This window comes from Pleuronectes platessa, chromosome 4 (assembly GCF_947347685.1).
Source record: "Pleuronectes platessa chromosome 4, fPlePla1.1, whole genome shotgun sequence".
Lineage (NCBI taxonomy): Eukaryota > Metazoa > Chordata > Actinopteri > Pleuronectiformes > Pleuronectidae > Pleuronectes > Pleuronectes platessa.
This window is the reverse complement of record NC_070629.1, coordinates 10,961,722-10,982,889: the sequence shown is the minus strand read 5'-3', so window position 1 is coordinate 10,982,889 and position 21,168 is coordinate 10,961,722. Positions and strand designations below refer to the sequence as shown.

Below are 21,168 nucleotides of genomic sequence, written 5' to 3'. Positions count from 1 at the left end.
TTTGAGTTCGGTCGTTTTATCCAGAGACAACTGCTCTCATCTTGCTAGTTTCCATCTGTTGGCTCTTCTCTTCGCCTGTAGGCTGAACTATAATAGAAGAGCAGACCACGACCTGTTTTCCCTCCAGTTCAAAGATGTCCTCGCTGCCCTCCTCCCTCCTTCCTCAAGTGTGGAGCAGATATAGAAGCTTTCATCTTGTTCAAAGTAGTTACAGGAATGCAGCATCAGTCGAGAGCTCAGGAGTGTTAAGGCTTATAATCAACTTGGAGGAAGCCTGGTCCTGCAGTGTGCACCGTACAGCATATTGCACTGTGCAATTGACTGTGTAGTCATCTAGCATAACCGTCAGAGGAGCTCAACTTACACTGCCTCTCACTTAATCCCTCCCCTCTCCTCCCACGCAGGTGTCAGACAGGTGTGACTACGTCTTCGTAAATGGCAAGGAGATGAAGGGCAAGGTGAAGATGACGGTGAACTTCACCTACGGATACCTGAGTGCTCAGCTGGAGCTCGACGTGTGGCTCCCTCGGCTCCCCCTCCAGATCGAGGTGTCTGACACGGAGCTCAGCCAGATCAAGGGGTGGAGGGTGCCCATCGTGGCCCCCGGTCAGAGGTACAGCACTGCATGTGACCGTCAGTAACAGGGCTGGGTGACAGTGGGTTCTGCTTCTTTATTCGACAAAGGTCTTTAATCTATTTAAATATATCCCAGAAGTATAAAATCATTTTCATATGGTTAATTTTACTTCTCTCCATCTTTGTTTGTTTGTTTGTAAATATGATTACGTGCAACCATGTCCATGTAATTTTCAGGGGGCAGATCCAGGATTTCTTTTCACATTTTTTTTTCATTGTGAGATAGCACATTTTTCAACATTTTCTATATATATATATGATATATAATTCTGAAAAAATCGGGTGCAGACTCAAAAATCCTTAAAAATATGTGGTTTCAAAAGAGGAATGTAAGGCCTTGATATTCATAAAAACTTTGGATCTGATCCCTGATCCGGATCCGCTCCAACCTTTAAGGGGTTCTTTCCTGACCCATACATACGTTTTGTGGTAATCAGTCTAGTCGTTTTTGCTTAATCAAACAAACAAACAGACATGAGTGAAAACATATAGGTAATAAACTGAAAGATTAATGGGAGGAGTGCAATTCACCTTTTTTTGCGTCATCTGCTACGAAAATGCAATTCCCGTGCATTTTACATGTATCCAATAAAACTGCATCAGGACGATGCTGCAACTTTTATTTTGAGTAGATACATAAGTTCTTTTTTTAACCTATAAAAATTGTGCTTCTAGATTTTCATGTTGTCATCATGTTAATGTCAATGAGTCAACTGCACCGTTGGAGGGTTAGAGAGGTTAACAAACAGAATTTATTCCAGGTGATGTGTCTGATTTCAAGCCTCAGATCAGATACTGTGGAGACGGGAGACGGAACAACGTTCCATCTGTCTCCTCCTGATTTCGCTCCTGCCTGGCAGTTCTTGGCGGATAACAAAATGGCTGACCTGTGCAATACGGATTGTCATTAGGACTGGCTTCAGGTGGCCTGCCATTGCCCTTCTTAATCGTCAGTAGGACAGAACATTATTAGAGCTGTCTGGAGGTCAGTCCTCTTCCCCTGGGGCCTCATCACTAGCAGCACCTCTGCCAACGCGGCTGTGCAGTGCTACTCTGCAACTGTTGAAATCCATCAAATGATGGAGCAGCTATCAGACTACCTGCAGTAATTACTTCTGGAAAAAAATAAGTTGAGGTCGGACTTGCAGTCATCCCACGCACCAGTGTGGCCACTCTAATTATCCCTAACCCCCTCCCTGCCCATTTTGAGTGACAGAGGTACAGCATTCGGCTTTTGCCATGGCTTGTCGAGGATGTTGCTTTCCCCCGCTGTGCGCTGGTATGCCTTTATCAGCTGGGACAGCCAAGTTGTTTTGTCAGTTTGGACGCCTGCACGACTGCTGACGGGCGGCGGGAGGCTTTGTTTCTCCCCGTCTTCCACCCGTCTCTGTTTATCAGGGGGGGAACAGGGGTGACCTTGCAAAGTATAGCTCTATGGCTTCTGGTGAGAATGGGCACCGGTCCACCCACCACGAGCCCGTGAGGAAGTGTGCCAGTGAGCAGCAGAGAGATGAGAAATGAAGAGGCCTGTTTGAGGAATAATTGCACAAGGGATCTTTACACGGTTTCAGACTGACACTTCCTGTATGGCTCCCCTCTTCCCTCGCCTAGGTCCTGTCAAATCAGGGACAAGATGAGGCTTTGCTTACAGCAAACCATAGTGTAGGCGGAGCACTCGGCCATGCACCACTCATTGAACACACCTTCAAGATATGTGTACATTCCTTTTTCAGCCTTTGTTTAATCATGAATTCAAAATCCCCTCGCTGTTACCTTTTACTACTCGATTGTGCTGTGTGTTTACCACGTATACTGAGTGTTGTCTTTCTACTGTTAAACAAACAGCTGTTCTCAAATTCCCTACAAGACACAAACAATAAATACCCACTAATGTCAGACGGAGCTGCTTTATATAGAGGCAGCGTTGCCTATTTCTGTCCAAATTACCTTTGTGATGTTACTGCAGCAGAAAATAAAATGCAGCATCACGCCAACACAAATACAGCGTACGATCCAGGGGACACATCAAAAATAAGGATGACACACAGACACACACACAAACACACACACACATTAATATGCAGCATATCCTCTGAAGTCAGAGCTGGGCCTGAAAGTGAATGAGGCGGGAAAAAAGGTGCTTCATGGTGCAGGTTGTTCTCCGTGCTGAGTGTGATTTGTATATTAAATTAACCTCAGATTAGATTTAGAGATGGCTGCACAAGCACTGGCATATATATCAGGTTTATACCGGAGCTGAAATGGTTGGACCTCACTGTCAGCTTGTTTACTCCTGGATCCATTACCTCTGTCTATTACCTGCATGTATGAATGTCCTCATAAATATGCTGTTTAAACACTGATTAAGTCAGTATGTCAGTACTTCACCTTTTTTTTTTTTTTTTAAACTTTGTTTTTATTGAAGAGAAACACAAACATTCCTTGACAACATCACAGATCATACATGACAGACTGATTGGTGAAAAATAATAAATAAATAAATAAAAGGACAGTTAAGACATTCCATCGTACCACAGGATTCCCCTCAATTAGAGAGGTATCCTGCAATAGGTAGCCATCTCCTCACAAAAACATCAGACTTTAATTGCAATTGAGCCGTTAGAGCCTCCATTGCATACACCTCCCTCAGCTTCTGTTTCCACTGTGCCACTGTAGGTGGCTGTGGATTCAACCATTTTATTGTCACCATTTTCCTAGCAGTCATCAAGAGTATATGCAACAAGTGCTCTTGGTCTCTTGTGTACATGCCTTCAGGAGCTAGATCGAAAAGAAACTGACTTGGGGTGAATAGTATATTAATTCCCAGAACTTTATTTATCTCGCTCTTTATCCCCTTCCAAAAAGGAAGCAACATTGGGCAATCCCAAAATATGTGTGAGTGGTCGCCAACCATTCCACATCGTCTCCAGCAGTATATTGCTGCTGGATTATCTGCAAATTTAGAGACCACGGAGGGCGTCTTAAAGAACCTAGTCTTCATCTTCCAATCAAACTCCTTCCACATGTTACTATTAATACCTTTATGACATCCAATGCACATTGTTTCCCACTCCCCGTCCTCAATTATAGTATTTAACTCCAGCTCCCATTTGTTTTTGATATAAAAAGTGTTGTCTGATGTATCCAGTAACAGATTTCTGTATATATGGGAAACATGCTTTTTACTGGGTAATTGATGTTTAGTTATATTAATAAAGTAAATTTCCATGTTCGTAGGAGCATTTTTGATTATATTCCAATCTGTATGGTTTGTAATGTAATTTCTTATCTGAAAATACCGGAACATATCACTTTGGGGTAAAAGGAATTTGTCTTGTAGATAGGAGAATGGCTGTATACCGGTGTCACAAAGCAACTGGTCAATAACCCTCAGGTTTCTGCCTGCCCACCTCTTAAAAGTGATATCTGTTGTTGAGGGGGAATTAATGGAAATCTGGGTTTCCATTAATCTGCATAGCCCTTGAGAGGGCAACTGATCCTCTAATTTTCTTCTGGACTGCCGACCATACTTTCAAGGTGTGTTTTACCCATACATTTTTTATTTCAAATTTCATCTGGGATTGCTTGTTTAGAAACACTAATGTGGATAAAGGTATTGCTGGCACTGAGCTCTGCTCTATGTTCACCCATCCTGATTCTAAGTCATTGTTAATCCAAGCTACCACTGCTGTTAGTTGTGCTGCCCAGAAATAGTATTTTAAATAAGGGAGGCTGAGTCCACCCCTGTCCTTCCCAAGAGTGAGCGTTTTAAGTCTCACTCTTGGTCTCTTGTTTTGCCATATGAATTTAGAAATGAGCTTGTCCAGCATATTGAAGGCTGATGTTGGGATCCCGATTGGGAGAGACTGAAACAAAAACAAAATTCTGGGAAGTAGATTCATTTTAACAGCTTCTACTCTACCCAGAAGGGATAATGGTAGCACATCCCATCTTGCCAATTCATTTCTAAATGTCCCAAATATTTTTTTATAATTCGCCTGGTATAGCTGTGTTACCTGGGGAGTGAGTATGATAGTACTTCACCTTTTAACATCAGGGACGTTAAAACACAAATTCAGTTTAAGCTCAGAATACTCACATTATGATTCTAAAAGCAACGGAGAGAGATAGAGAACAGGGACTTTTGAAAAGAGATCAGAGATTTAAAAGAGCTGTAAATGTTTGATCACAAATTCATGATTCTCATGAGTCACTCTCTCGGTGAAGACAATGTATATGAACAAGATTTATGCAGCTGCGAGTTCTTTCTAGCATCCAGCCATTTGCTTTAGCGCTTCCTCTCTGAATGTCGAGGGCAGACTTGAGCCAGTCCAAGCGGACATTTGGTAAGACCATTCACACTTACATTCACACCTATGGGCAATTTAGAGTCGCTAATCAGCTGACGTACCTTTGTTGGATGAAGCCAATACACTACGAGAATCGAAGGAACTCAAATGACCCTGTCCTTACCTGATGACTTGATGCCGTTTCCTCCTTCTGTGTATAAAATTACATAAAAGTCATGATTGGAGGAGTCAGCCCTTTTGACCATACATAGAATGTATTGAATCTGAAATAAAGGGCAAACTCAGACATAGCTGATCTGTTATATAATATAATATATATTATATTATAGTGAAATAAAACTACCAAAAAATACATTTTAGGGACAAACAGCAGCACTTCAAACTGATCAGAACACATCCATCCAGGTCCTGTGTCGTGGTAACACCAGTGTTCATTCGACTTAAGTCTGATCAGTCAGTAAATGGTGATGTCACACTGCTCTGTGCACCAATCAGGATTTAACGACATTTGAATGAAAATCTGACGAGTTGTTTGTTCACCGTCAATCAAATCTGATCAAACTACACCCACACAGTCCTAATAGAACAGATTACAACTTTACTGCTTCTGTGTTTTATTTGACCTTGTTGTCTCCTCAGTCATGAATATTCCATGCTGTAGATACATGCTTTGATGTGAAGACTTCAGGGGAACAGCAAGTAAAGGAAAGAAAGTGAAACAGTGTCAGTAAAACAACATTAGAGTAATTATTACTGGGAATAAGTGTCAGTCTGTTGCATGTGAAATTTACCAGCAAAGGTTTAAAACTCCACAGCTCTGCTCCTCACGGTACTGGTTGCTTTTCTCTGGAGCGCGCTGCCAACATCTTACTCCCACAGCTTCACGAGGAGTCAGGTTTCTCAGGGGATTCCGTCAGAAAGAGACAAGTCCAGCGGATAATCGCAGGAAAAAACATTTAAGAGATACATTTATTTATTTCTCCCCTTTTATCATTATCACAACCTTTGCTTGTGTGTGTTTGTGTTAGAGACAGAGGAACAAATGACGATGATTAGACAGAGTGGCAGCTCTCTCGTTCATACTACAGTGTATGATTAGTGGTTTTGTTAACAAAGCACTTTTTCTGTTTGCAAGTATCCCAGCGAGACTGAAGAACTGCAACAGCGCGTCTTCTCCCGGATCAAGCCTTCAAACACTTTCTCAACATCTCTGCCATTTTTATAGAGCTGTTTGTTGAAAAAGAAAAACAACTAAAAAACAGTTATGGACTAAATCTAATGACTTTGCAGCTGTAACCATTTAAACCTAGTTTGTCATTCTCCAAGCAGTTTTACTGGTGAGAAAGAGCTGAGTCTCTGTTGGCTGATTTGTTGCCTTCAGTAATAAAATTAGATTTGCTAGCAGCAGAGCGATCACGGAAGCTATTAAGTAAAGCAGTAGGGAGGTGTGTGCACATTCGCAGTCCAGACCCGATGCTTATTGATGGTGAAGGAGAGTCGCTGAAGGAGGAAAATGGTTAGCCATATGCTGGACTGTTCATTACTGGATCCTTGTCAGGTAAACATCCCCGTATAAGTTGCTTTGCTGAGTGAGAGTCCATCTGGCAGAGGTCGGTTTAAGTGGGGACGCTGCTAAAAATACAACAAACTGCACGTCAATGCAGAATTAACAGAAAACCAAAGTACAGCTGAGGCTGAAGGGAAAGTCACTAGTGCTGCAGGACTTGGGCAATAAGTATTTAGATGGAGCATCAGGGAATAACCAAAGTAACTACAGCTCAGCCTGAGGAAAAAATCAATGCATGTATGAAAATTCATAGTAATTGTTGTCAAGACATTTCTTCTCATGTTGGCGGCAAAGTCATCAGGATTCATCCACTGGGGACCATTAATGTCCATACTGAATTTTATTGGCAATTTATCAAACCACTAAGTAGTTAGGTGAGATATTTCAGTCTAGACCAACCACCAGGGTTTATGAGGGTCGTCTCTTTCTTTTTAATGTCAGGTCCACGAGGGACAGCGACGACGAGGACGATGAAGACAGACGTGGACGAAGCTGCACTCTGCAGTACCAGCACGCCATGGTTCGAGTCCTCACCCATTTTGTAGCGGAGTCAGCAGATCCCCGAGGCCAGGCGAGCTTCATGCTGGGCACCGATTGGCAGGTGGACATAACTGAGCTGGTGTGGGACTTCCTGAAGGTAGAGGACCCGCAGATTGCACAGCTGTTGGACAGGAGGATACTCATGGGACTCGACGTGGGGATGACCACAATCCAGGTAGATCATGAATCCACCTTAAACAATTCAGTGACATCTAGTTTTGAAGTTGCACTTTGCAGCCGAACACCCCTCACCTCAACCTCGCCTTCCAAACATGAAAGAGAACCTGTGGTAACCTTCAAGTGTCATAAAAACTCAAAAGGTGTTTAGTTTATTCAGTCTGGGTTACTGTTAAAAAAAAAAGATGGCTGCCTCCGTAGAGAGGACCCACTCCCGATAAAGTATTTGAATATAAAGGGTCCATTCTAGTGTTTGTAAATTTTATATAAAACACTAGGGGATTATTTTGTAATCAATTTCTGCCGATAAATACCTCTCACCTAAAACTTACACACTGGACCTTTAAATGTTAACAATTGGTGTTGTACCACTGCTAGGGGAGGTGTTTGATGGATGTTTTTGCCTTAATCTATTGGTTGGGTTCTTGGATTGTCAGAGTTATTACGCAAAAGCTACTCAACTTATTTCCATGAAACTCGGGGGAATGATAGGACATGGGCCAAGAAAGAAACCATTAGATTGTAAGGCGAATCCAGAAAAGGCGGCGAATACTGGATTTAAATATTTTGACATTTTCATAAATAATTGATGGATCTTGATTGAAAAAGATCACGCATATTTAAGGAACTGATGCAGCTTTATTGAATATAAGAAAAATGTTGAGCCTCGCTGGAGGTATGTGCTCTACCGAGTGCAATTCTAGCATTTTTTCCCATTTATTTTTGGCCATCATTTCAGTAGCAATTTTGAGTTCTGAGACTGCTCATCAAGGTTATTGCTCGCATCAGTCAGATGAGCCTACTGCAACTGAATAATTGTAAAGGTTTGGAACAAACTCCCAGACTAGTCCTACTTATTTGGAATAAAGGAAAAAGATGAGCTGTAAAATCATTACTCTGGCTGTGTACACATCCAGAGTACACCACAGAGACTTAATATCTATTTTAACTCTGACATGTTTTAGGTTCCATAATATTTTTTCCCTATTGCAGTTTATTACATTTGTTTGCATTTGTTAGGGATCATTCTCACCTTTCTGGACTTCACTGTAGTCATTTGGCCAAGATCCAAGCTCTCGGCAGCTACTTTAAAAACTACAAATATACCATAATCCATATAAATGATAATATCAACATAAACATTTTAATATCAGTTGATATCAATAATTATCACTATAAATGTTATATTATTGTTTCTTGTTTTAAACTCTTCTTAATGAGTGCTCGAACAATGTAAAAGCATTAATATATATATATTGAGATTTTGATATTGTTGAAATAAGCCTGAACTACTGATTAACTCAGTGGTGTTTTCTAAATAAGCAGGCCTAAATAATAAGGCCACTCCTGCTAGTGGCAATATTGATACAGAGTTTGAGGAGCGCTATTAATTATAAAGTAATAAATTACTCAAAGGGATACTTTGAGTAATTAAAAACATTCAATGAAAAAGCACACAAGCCATCTGGGATAAAATCACTATAGATTTTAAAGTACTTAACATTATTGCTTTAGGTTGTGTTTGTGTGTATCAACATGTTGCCATTTCTGTTCCATAATAATAATAATAATAATAATAATATAGTAAGTGGGCCAAAAATTATATCAAGATAAAATTGTTCAGATCAGTTGATATCTCTAATTAGCCCAATAAATGTCTTATAAAAGTTATAAATGTCTATTATTATATTGAACTACAGTTTTTGCTTCTGAGGTTGTGGGTTTAAACTCTTCTTAATAAGCAGAGCTAGCCTGGATGCCAGACGAACTTAGCCCCGCCCACAACATTTGAGGTCGGGAAGTTCGGTCTGGAGTCGCTCCGTTGGTGAGAAATTATGCCCGGTTCGGTATCGACCGGACCAATCACATTGTCAGGGCGGGCTTTATACGATGATTGACAGATGATCAACGGTAACGTAACCATCACGTCATCAAAGTGCGCTTGGGTTGAATTTGTTTTCAACAAACATGCCTGCTGCTGGAGAGCTGAGATGTGTAGACGCTGCATTTGAGTCTGTTTTAGAAGACATCGACAGGGCATTCATTTTGAAAGAGGAACAGAGAACGCGGAGGCGACGCCAAAGCACCGCGCTAATCCCTATCACGCCGCTTGTCTGTTCACACCGGACACTGAAGCGACGCTGAACCGCCGGGCAGCGCTAATAATATCACCCATTGATCCAGTAGTTTCAAGCATATACTTACTTGTTGCTCCAACATTAAGCAACAGCATCCCAACATTTGTCTTTCTTGGTGTTGTCTTTATACAACATGTTCCAAGGATCATACAACTCACTGCACTTCTCCAGTTCAATTATTAATTGAATGTCATCCATGTTGAAGAACTTCTCCGGTTTCCTCCATTAAATGTCACGTGTCGAGGGTAAATTACGTATTCTCCACTCAAGCCTATGTGGAGAATACGTAGCCCCCCTCTCTCTCTTTTTATCTTTATCACTGCTTGTGTGGCTGTAGTGGATGGGCAGAGGGGGACATTTAATAATGTCATTGGTAAAATTAAAACTCCAGGACAACAGAAGGGGACTTCAAAGTATGGGATGCATATTTGATCATTTATATCACATAATATATGTCATCAATATCGTTTAAAATCATTTTCCAGTGTGTTTCCTGGCGCGATACACTCGCGTCAAGCGCAAAAAATAGACCTGACGCCGAAACGATCGCTGCATGGCGCGAGGCAGCCTTGGCGCAGCGCGGTGCTTCAGGCTTCGATGTGACCCGCACAAAGGTTTAACATGGGAGTGGATGGGAGCCAGCTGTTATTTAGGGCTTGGCGCTGCGCTTCAGCGTCCGGTGTGAACCCGGCGTTAGTTAATAACTCACAATGAGTCGCTCATAATTATGGAGTCGCTTAACATACTTCACATACTACGTTACTCTGATTGGTTGTAGGTCTATCCAATTGAGACAAGAGGCTTTTTTTTTTCTGGTTCGGTTGAAACACGCCCCATAATCACAGCCCATGGAGCGGTATCAGACTCACATTCTGACTAGAATTGTGAGTATGAAAACGTCAGGCTGGAGCAGAGCATGAAAAAGACATAAAAAAAACAACAAAACATTTTAATCCGAGACATATAAAGTATGTGTTGTATCTCCTCACTTTGTTGCACAATGCATTAGTATTATATCATTACATTTTCAACCATTGTTACACCACAATTATATTGCATTAATTATTGACATTGTTTTATTATGCAGCCCTAATAGTGAGTATCACTGGAGCATTTCACATTTTTAAAGGTGGCTGTCTTTTTTTACCTTGGTTTTCTAAAAGCTCGATACTTGGCTGAATTGACCAAATGAGAAGTCAGCGTAACAGCTAAGTTTGTGATGAACATGAAAAAAAGTCTTTAAAAAACCCTGTCATATTTACACTGGAGGATCAGTGCCTGCTTCTTATCTCATCATGTCAACGTTATTCCTCAGGTTTGTCCCAAAATATGATGACACACAATGTAAAATGCACTATAGAGCGCGGTGGAGGCTGCCAATGCTCTTGGCAAAGGTCTGTGTCAGTAATGACAGAATGTAATGAGGTAATTATTTGAATGTTTTGAAAGTAATATGGTCATTATTTTAATTTAAAATATCACCCACGTTCAAATTATCTGAATTATGAAAACCACCACGAAGCAGAGCTATTTTATTAATATACTTAATCCAACCTCACTCTAGTACATTATTATGTCGACACAGATATACAGTGTGTTCTAATTTTATACTGCAGGGGCATGAGCATATTGTTTATTCCAGGGACGAAACCAGATGCCGATGTCATGGCTGCAGTTTGACTAGAATCTCCTTTTGTCAGGAGCAGACAGGTGCTTACTGGTGTGTCACAGGCTTCGCTGCGGGCTCTCAGCAGTGAGCGGCTCCTCGCTCTCAGCGCTCTGGGTTGTCAGGCTCTTCAGGCTAACTGGATGAGTATCAGTGTCCTAATGACATCTGTGTGAGTGGGATCTGCTTCCTGCTGCCAGGGACTCATCTGTTTGTCTGCCTGCAGATGTGTCGTCACCTCTGCAAAAAAAACATCACCGAGGAAGCACCAAACTGGAAAAACATTTGCGAGCGCAAAAGGTCGGAGAGGCGCGCCGCGTGCCGCCCAGACTGATGATTGCAGAAGATGATTGCATGCAGAGAAAGCCACGCATCCCTCTGGTGGTGCTCATCGTAAACACAGTTAGCCAGTTAGTTCCTGCTTCAGTTTCAGGGTTAAAGTGTTCCTCTCCTCTATATATCCAACATTAATCAAAGGGAATGGATTCTTACCTACAGGAAGTATGGGGGTTCTGGGGCAGCCAAGTGCAGTTGTTGTTTGATCCACATAGCCTGAATAAAGTATCGTTTTGCATATTGTGAGGGGGCTGGTGAGTCTTTTATGTTAGATGAATCACTTGGAGAGACACTTTCTTAAATCGCCTATAACCCGCCGGTAATCTGCTTTTTTCATGTCGCTGATGTCCTCGCTGCTCAGTGCTCATTGATGTGGTATTTTTACTTACCCCCTTTTCAGGAATCTCCTGTCAATCAAGCAGCGTGACCACTGCTGATTCATTCCTGCTCGGATTTTCTGTTGATGAAGTTTCTGTAGGTAGTTCTCTGTTTCTATGCTCAGCTGCGGTTGCTGTCACCACTGATTTCTCCAGGGACAGACCTTCCCAACCCTGAGTGTTTAAAGCAGCATATGAATAAGCTTTCATGAGCACTGCAGTAATTGATCATATACTACACAGTCACAGGTTACAGCTGTCAATGGTGTATTTGAGAGAAATACTGTGGAAGAAAATCCAAATTCTGCAGCTTTTCCTTTTAAAATTCCTTTTGAATGTTTGAGTCTTCCCTGCATTGCCTCACTGTCATTCTTTTCCACCTGCTAGGTATTGTCTCCTCTGTCCGACTCCATCCTGGCAGAGAAGACTGTGACGGTGGTGGACGACAAAGTCACCATCACAGAGCTGGGGGTCCAGCTGGTGACGGGGCTCTCCATGAGCCTGCAGCTCAGTCCAGGAAGCAACAGAGCCATCCTGGCCACCACGAACACACAGGAGGTTCTGCAGAGCCCCAAGCAGGTCGGTACAAGAGACCTCATGTCAATTTTAAAACAAAAATTAAGTATGAAGTGGGTATTGCTTGATGGTTCAAGTCTCTCTTAGCCACCAAAGCTAAATATGAAGACCTCAGTTTCAAAATCGTCTGATTTAATGCGATTGAAAGAAAATAAGAAAACATTATTTTCTTATAACCATTATAACCTGGTTTGTTTTACACCTCTCTATGGTTTGATATCCATTTGATGAAAGAAACAATCCATTTTATTTATCTGACTGAAACCAAAACTGTGCATTCTGCAGCCTTGATTACTGTGCAGAGACAAAAAGTAATTCTTCCAGATTCCATTTCACACTATCAGGGTCCATGAATGAGCAATTTTATAATCAAAGAATGCCGCGAGTATGCGTGTGCTCATGTACACGTGTCTATTTGTTTGTTCCACACCATCCCTAACCCTCTTAACGCCGAGGCTTGAAAAGCCAGAGCGTGACAGGGAGCGTTTCCCCAGGCAACTAATAGTAACAGAAGCTTAATGACGGAGCATGCAAAGGCAACACAAAACAGAGAAAATATGACTTGGAGACCGAACTTAGCCGCTCTGTCACGTTCTCATTCGCCCCGGCTACTCTCATTGTGGCCTCTTTGATCTGCCCATCAAGCTCCCTTACCACTGTTCCTTTTTTACATTCCTCTTCTCCCGCTTCCTCCAAGAAAGGAAGGATGGGGTGAGCACAGTTATCTGACCTATCTCCATATGCAGATGAAGAGAAGGCAGCACTGCACTGGAAGTCCTCTGGTGGCAGTTATTAGGGGGCATGGGGGATTTGTCCTTAAGCAACTTTAAGAAATGAAATATGAGAAAGGCGTATGATGCCGACTGTACAGCAAATCCTCATCCCCACGAACAACATTTAATGTCGCTGTCTGATCTTCTGCACGGATCTCTGAATCTGTATCCTTCTTATCGTAGACAGAGCAGCAGCTGAGATGGCAGAACCACCCCTCTTAGTCAGTCTGTATTTGACTTACAAATGCGGACTTACAACAGAAATTTCCATACATAGTGAACTGTATGTCCCAATGTTGCAATGACAAAAGGAAGAGGGAATGGAAATAATCAGTGCTTCATTTTTTTGTGCCAATTCAAAACACTGTGGAGAGAAAATACAAACCAATGTACCTGAGGAACATCTGCTTGATGCTGTAACCACCAAACAAAGAAGCAGTGCAAATTCAGAGCTAGTGCTTTAAAATGAGATCTTTTCTATGAAATGAGGCCAGATGCAGTACTTTTACGCTGTAATCTCCATTTCTTTGTAATATCGAAGCACAACATGTTATCTTTGTATCAGAGACTATTTATTTTCTCTTTTTCTCTTGTAATACTGTATTGTATTTTGTGTGTGTGTGTCCATAGGAGGCCCTAATCAGTGCCTGGCTCCAGTTCAGCGACGGCTCACTGGCTCCTCTCGACCTGTACAATTCAGAATTTTTTGTCCTTACAGCCACCTCTCTAGACGAGGAGGTGGTGACAGTGCACCAGGGCCCCTCATGGAAGTGGCCAGTCATAGTGACTGAGGCAGAGGGCCAAGGCCTTCTGGTCAGAGTGGAAATGACTGTGTGTGAAGTTTGCCAGAAGTTCAAGCGCCGCAGCATCCTGGCAGCGGGGAACTGTAACATCAGGGTGAAGTTTGGTCACAGTGGCAGCTCGAGGGCAGGCAACAGCGACTATGGCCCAGATGGAGACGATATGGACAACAGAGGCAGGCTCTCCCCCTCCCAGGACAGGACCGGACTTAACACCCACTACTACGGCAGCTCCATCTCCGACATGGAGGACGGGGAGTTGAGGAAAGCCACCACCACTAGAAGCGCGATAATTCGCCGCCCCAATGGGGATAAACTATCAGATGATGGTAGCCAGGACATACCAATTGACTTTGCTGACTTCCCTGCGCAAGTGGACCTGCCCCGTGGCCGCAACATGGACGATGACCTCATTCAGACTGCTCGCGGACTGACAGACCTCGAAATTGGCATGTATGCCCTGCTGGGTGTCTTCTGTCTCGCTATCTTGGTCTTTCTCATCAATTGCATCTCCTATACCCTGAAATACCGTCACAAGGAGCTATCCATTGAGGGACAGGAAAACATGAACCATGCCCACGATTGGGTGTGGTTGGGGAATGAGGCGGAGCTGCTAGAGAGCCAAATCAGCCTGTCGCCACAACAGGGGGAGCAGACTTCCATGATGGACTCGAGCAGTGGCCTCGAAGAAGGCAGCCACTTGCTGAATGGAGGCTCTGCCCAGAAGAGCGTGCAGGGCCAAGTGCACCGGACAGCAGACACAGGCTGCATAGTCAAGGACAGCAAAGGAGACTCACCCACCACCAAGAGGAAGCGTGTCAAGTTCAGCACGTTCACCACCATTCCCTCGGACAGTAGCTACCCCACTGTTAACACACTGACGGGAAGCCACTGCCAGGACATTAAGTGGGTGTGCCAGGACGTGGAGCTGGGAGACTCCAAGGAGTTGCGCAATTACATGGAAAGGTTAAATGACAGTGCTTTAAAAGAGGTGGCATAATGTACTATGTGCACTTGTGACAGACTCACCCTTATGCCTTTCAGAGGAAAGTGGTCTGGACAGAAACCGGACCCCTAAACATGTGAAAGAGGAAGAAAACAACTTCAGAATCACCCCCCCCCCCCCCCAAACTGCCAAAGGGTCATCACCTTCAAGAGGACTGTCTTGATTCCACAAGTGACTGAGGGTGAATCACTAAAGAAAAATTCTGTTTGTCAAAGAATGAGGACATGAGGTGATTCTGTTCTTTCCATTTGTTGATCAGATGATTACCTTTTTATCATTGTTTTGTTACGACAGGGTTTAGGTAGAAGTCAAGTAACGGTCCCAGGACTTATCTGCAGTAACTATGACCTGTGATATTCAGACATGTAGATTTTAAAAAGAGCAGTGACATAACTAGATAGATGTTCTGAATGTGTGTGTGTGTGTGCACATTAAATGGTTTTGGAAGTTTTGTAACATTTTTGAATATTAATTTCTTACGCCAGATCCTTATTCTGTTGAAGAGTTCTGGAAAGGCCAAAGCAAGCCAAGTGAAACGTGTGCATGTTGTTGAGGAAAAAGAAAAGGCACAACTTTCCAGGTCATTCTCATCCTCCTTAACACGTCAGAAGACCTGTCATGTATATACCAAACAGTCTCCAAAGCATTGTATCGTTGCTCTGTATATTGTATTTTCATAACATTTAAGGAATACACAATAATGTCAAGAGCCTGTATCATTCTTTTATTGATCGTAAAGCTATTCTTGTCTCGTGTCTCGAGGTTAGCTAAGAAGTGTGGGTCACTAAAGAAAGGATAATTAAACATTCACCTTTGTATCTTGTATCTAAGTATTTTATGAGCAATTTACCCACATGCCCCAACACAATATGTTATTGCTTTTCATGCTTGCCAGCGGAGGGAGGCAGTGGTCATTAATATTCTCATCTCATCCGTTAGAACAACTAAAATGACAGCCAGCGTATGATGGGGCTTTTAAATAAATGGCTGAACAACATGGTAATGTGCCATTTCATACTGCCACCACCCCCCAGTTTAAAGTTTTGTGAGCTTTGAAAGAAATGCCAATTAATGTCTCGTTAACCTCTGTCCCGGAGCCTGGAGGAGAAGCTTAATGATGGACAAGCGGGGGATGTAATGTGCTCTCCATCTCTCGGGGATCGTGCAGATACAAAGAGAGATAATTACAGACAAGGTGGAATATGTTTTCGTTTTTCGGAATGGATCATTTATTATTCAGATAATTGCACAAACAATAATCATCTCTCTCTCTCTGAAAACTTCCTAAACAAAAGGCAGTCGGCTGAAAAATTACATTTTGCTCAGTGAATGTTATTATCACAGTGGTGGTGGCTGATTACGTTTTTTTTCTTTTTGTTCTATTATTTTCCATCAAGCAGAAAAATATTCACAGTATGTAAACTGTCGCTGTAGTGTGGCAGCATTGGTAGTACTACCTCAAGTGTAATTACAAATTAAGATTAAGATCAACTCAGTTCTGTCAACAGTGAGCAGTGAAGGGAGCTCCTCCAGAAAGTTTAGTGGCTTTTACACTTTAATTTAATTAGTTCAAGTGTGTTGACAGATTATCTCTTTCTTCTTCTAAGGTTCTGCTTCAGGTTTGCTGCTTGCTGAGCCAGAACACCATATTAATATTACAAACAAATTACAAGTAGAGTTCAGATAGAGAGATAACAAGCCAGGTATTAAAGGTAGGGCTGGTCAGTCGTATGGGAAACACTTCTGATCGTATTTGTAGAATTCCTCCTCAAGTCCTGATAGCCATCAATGAGTAAAGTTGTCTGCATCCTGCCAAACCTCTCAATCCACTTGACAGGAGTCTTCACAAGCTGAAGCCAAGCCAATATTTAGAAGTTAGTGATCGAGTCATGTGAAAATGGCAGAAAAAGTGCAGCCAAACTTCCCAGTTCCACTACAGACAATGGCTTCCACTGCAAAACAAAGCAAGGAAAGAAGTTTCGAAAAGCTAGAACCAAAATGTGATTGGATGATGTACTTGGCTCAGGAGTGTACTCTGAGTCAGAGCCAACAAATCTCTCATTATGGAAACATGCAAAAAAAACTTACATTGGTCCAATGTAAACCTCACGTTGGTCAATTTGCAGGAAAATAATGAGTTGATGTTTAAGCGTTGCCAGTTAACAAACATTACAAGAGGCAGTTCCTGGTGGCTAGCCAGTGATAAGTTATGACATCAACCCTAATTTTTAATAAAGAATTCCCCCTGCTAACATGCTACTACTAATGACGTGCGTACTAATAATAGCCATGTTTATTGTTCAGGTTCATTATGATGATGTTAGGTGTTTTCTTACAGGTGATTCAGACATGATAATGTCAATGGAGCTCCACGAGTCAGCTTCCAGCAGTTGTGTGCACGTTCAGGTGTTTTAGGGGTGTCATTTTGTCGTAAGGGTTGATTTGAGGGGTTAATGTAGCGGTTGGATGTTTTCAGTGCAGGCTGCTCTTGCTAGCTTTTCCGCGCTCACCAACCCCAGCTTTAAGATTAAACAGCTGTAGGTTGGCACTGTGGGAACTGAGGTTATTCCCTGTTTTGTAAGATTTAGATGAGAAGATCGACCAAAACCCATCACGTCACCTCATGTCTGTATATGAAGCTACAGCCAGCAGATGCTTATCTTAGCATAAAGAATGGAATCAACCAAATCTGCCTGTCATCATTTGTTAAATTCACCAATGAATAGTTAAACTGCTTAAAATCCATGAAGACCTCAGCTCAGTAAATACGGATGCACACACACAGATGAGGAAGTCTCACTCCCCTTGGTCTCTGCGTCTTCTCTGTCCTAATATGTTTCTACTCTCCTTTCCGTGGAGCAACCGGCCGTCTCCTGTGTGATTTTCCTTCTCCTTCATCAGAGGCTGCAGGCAGTTGAAGTGGGTCTGTGCAGTGTGTGCTGGGACTAGGGCGGCTGTGTTCAGCCTTTGGACTGTGAAGGACGAGGGGAGCCGGTGCAGCCTGGTCTGGGAGGGATTTAACTGTCAGCCACAAGGGGCATGATTGATGGAGGGTCCTGTGTAATTAAAACACCACTGTGACTCTCTGTCTGTGACCATCGTCGGTGGCTTCAGCCTCCTCAGGTAGGAACAGCGGCGCATCCCATTAAAGATCTACCATCTCCACCCCCTCGGGCCCTAGTTTTAGACGTGTTCATGCCTGCTGGGATGTGGCACTGCAGATATAATGATTGTATTTCCTTCAATTTGTGGAACGAGGTAACCCTAGTTTGTCGGCTACAAGTCTTACCTTCCCTGAAAGGGAAAGAAAAAACCCTCCCCAGGCCGCCATCTTAAATGGATTTTTAATTAAATTGATGATGTGAGACCAACAAACTCTCACCAATGGTTGGCTGGGCTCCCTGTGGTCCTAGTGTGCCAGATCTGTATTTGCAATTTCCAAATGATTATTTGCTGCTTGATTTATGTTGCTTTCTTTGAATTCACTCTGAAATCAGTTCACAGTAGCTTTACAGCAACTAATCATTCACAAACACGCTGCTGCAGAGGAACGAATGGGCAGTGGACAAGGTCAGCTTGACTTTCTGGTTTTGGCCATTTCTACAGATGGAGCTGTGGAGCACCAAAGGCAAAACTGCTCAGAAACAAAACCCTTCTGCAAAATCTACGGTATGTCTTGTAAACACAATCTCCCACCTGGCAAGGACACACATGCACACGCAAACGCAAACGCACCCACACACACACACACACACACACACACACACACCACACCACACCACACACAGTTATTTGTCTTCCTATCCTTGGAGCTCTACCTACATCAATTTCTTACCTTACAAGATAACACTGCTTTTAGTCTATACTTATTGACTATAAATCCCATGAAAACATTAAAATATAAAATGTACATGTCAATTTCTTAGCTTAGATCTACCTACCTTGTCAGTGAAAGCACTAAGGTGCTAATTGAAGTTAATAGTGCATTTGGTGTAGACTATTTTTAGCTTTGGATTAATATATACTTGATGTTCCAGAGCATATTTACAGCCGCCATTTATTTGCTACAGACACAAGATAAACTGCAATGCTTATGGTCATTGTGAAGGAGGAAAATATACTGTGTGTGTGTGTATGTGTGTTGCTCACTGATGTGTTTTTAATTGTTTTGGACAACAGTGTAAATTGGCAACATAGGGGAATAAGCTATACCTGGATTTCAGTGCTGAGGATCTGAATGAGATGATGAGTGGAATCAGCAGGGCTCTGGTTATAGAGACTTGAGGTGACTGGGGAGGAGGAATGTTGCAGATTTAAAATTCACAGCAAAGGCGTGATTGGCTTATTGAGATTGTGACGATTGGATAACTGAAAACACACACAGTCAACTAAATAGAAAAGTTTTTAAAATAAATAAGTAAATTTTACCTATCCCTATTATAAAGCCTGAGACTGTTAACTTTGAGTAGACCATGGTGTGTCCCTATAATACCAGTGGGTACTTGGGTTTGATTCCTACAAGCTGATATAAACACAAACTCACACACACCAGCATAAACAGATGCACTGCGAAAAACATCAGCGATGACTCACAAACTGAAAAGTACTAAACAAATACAATAGCCAAGTCCCTCTGCAAACGCGAGGTGAGTGCCCAACCATGTCATTTAGATAAATCGGCTCAGGAGGACAAGCAGACACAGGGGAGCATTGATCAGCCACTGCTCTCAGGCAGGTCAGGGCATTTTTCTATCTGCCGGAAAACAATAGAAGGTCAGAGGGTTACCACGATACACCTGGCACGAATGGTCCTGCTCACTGTGGCCGAGGAAGATTTATCTTGATACCTGTACAGTTATATGGGAGTCAAGCCCCATTCTGAACAAATAGGATGCTCTAAACCACGGGGCCTGCACATAATAACCAAGGTTGATGCCATAAATCCGGATAGATGTACACTGTTAAAGCATTTTACGGTTGCTTATTTCACAGATCATCTGTCTGAGTGAACAGCCTTAACCTGCCGCTGTGCCCAAAGCCCCGCAGAACACAGTATTTCAAATGACGAGACAGCACATTTTCTGGAACAAGAGATCGTGAGAGGCCCGACATGTGTTTTTCTTTCCATAGCTCATATCCCCAGAGAGACTTCATTGGTGTAGCATGTTAGTAACAGATCAACCCTGAGTTAAACAACTTGTCTCTTGTCCAAACGCCGTCCTGTGTGTTGCAGAACAAGCTCCAGGAGGGCGTGCAACAAAGACAGCTTAGATAATTAGGTCTATGTAAATGCAGGTGATTAGTATGTAGAGATGGGCGATTTGTCTGCATGGCCATTCTCTTAAACATTGTATCTGCATTAGCTTATCTTAATTAACATGTGATGATACCTCCTAATCCTCCATTTACTGGAGCAACATCTTAGGGAGCGTCTCCCGGTTTCTCATTACACAGGTAAGACTGTAATACAATTAACAGCAGCTTAACATTCTGTGGATTATGTTTGACTGCCACATGCCCACGAAAAGTAATTGAGATTGGACGGGGAGGAGACTAAATTGTTTGACATGGAGGATGGATAATGGTCCTTCTCAAGGACAAGCACACAACTTAATTTTTTGTTAATTCTAAGCTAATTAATATTTTAAGAATGTAAATTAGAAGTAATTAATGTCAGTAAATGCCAATGTCATTGACTAAAAATGCAACTTAATTTTGTATTATTTATTGTTTGTTGGCTGTCAGGCCTGCTACTATGCTAAAATGCAATCAAAGTCAAGTATTTAGCCTTGCAGTTACAGCCTCTGACCAGCAGATTTTCTGCAACCCCCTCAGCACCTTCCACTGCCTGTGTGGTGATACTGAGGCACATCGTGATCTGAGCTAAATGCATTTCAATCCCTTTTAGACCCTATGATGGCAGTAGAGAAGACAAAAGATCACCAAAATCATTAGGAAACCATGATGACCAACAACTGACTGGACCACAGCCCCATTCCATCCAAATAGGGGCGGATGCAGCGGTGGGGCCAGGGGGCACTGAGATCTGATTGGACTCTGAAGTGCACCTTTCCTGCCAGTAATCTAATTTTTTCATATAATTTTTTTTAGCAACTGTCTTGTTAGTTACTTACTAACAAGACAAACAATGAATATGGCAATTTGTTAAATTCTATTTCTTTCAATTATGTGTGGCTTTGCTCAAAGCTGTGGAGCCAACAGTAATGACTGAATCAGGAATTGCATAGATAGATTGACATATGTTG

General features: G+C 42.4%; 1 protein-coding gene across 1 annotated transcript in view; it reads left to right on the top strand.

The window, feature by feature from the left end:
* si:dkeyp-14d3.1 (transmembrane protein 132C) overlaps nt 1-15,553 on the top strand; it is a gene marked incomplete at its 5' end in the record, with an annotated part of 118,973 nt that extends 103,420 nt beyond the window's left edge. The window contains 4 exons of the mRNA XM_053421887.1: nt 405-613; nt 6,955-7,228; nt 12,135-12,326; nt 13,727-15,553. Coding sequence (XP_053277862.1) covers nt 405-613; nt 6,955-7,228; nt 12,135-12,326; nt 13,727-14,896 — 1,845 coding nt within the window. The remainder of the gene's footprint in view (nt 1-404; nt 614-6,954; nt 7,229-12,134; nt 12,327-13,726) is intronic.
* Between the last annotated feature and the right edge of the window lie 5,615 nt (nt 15,554-21,168).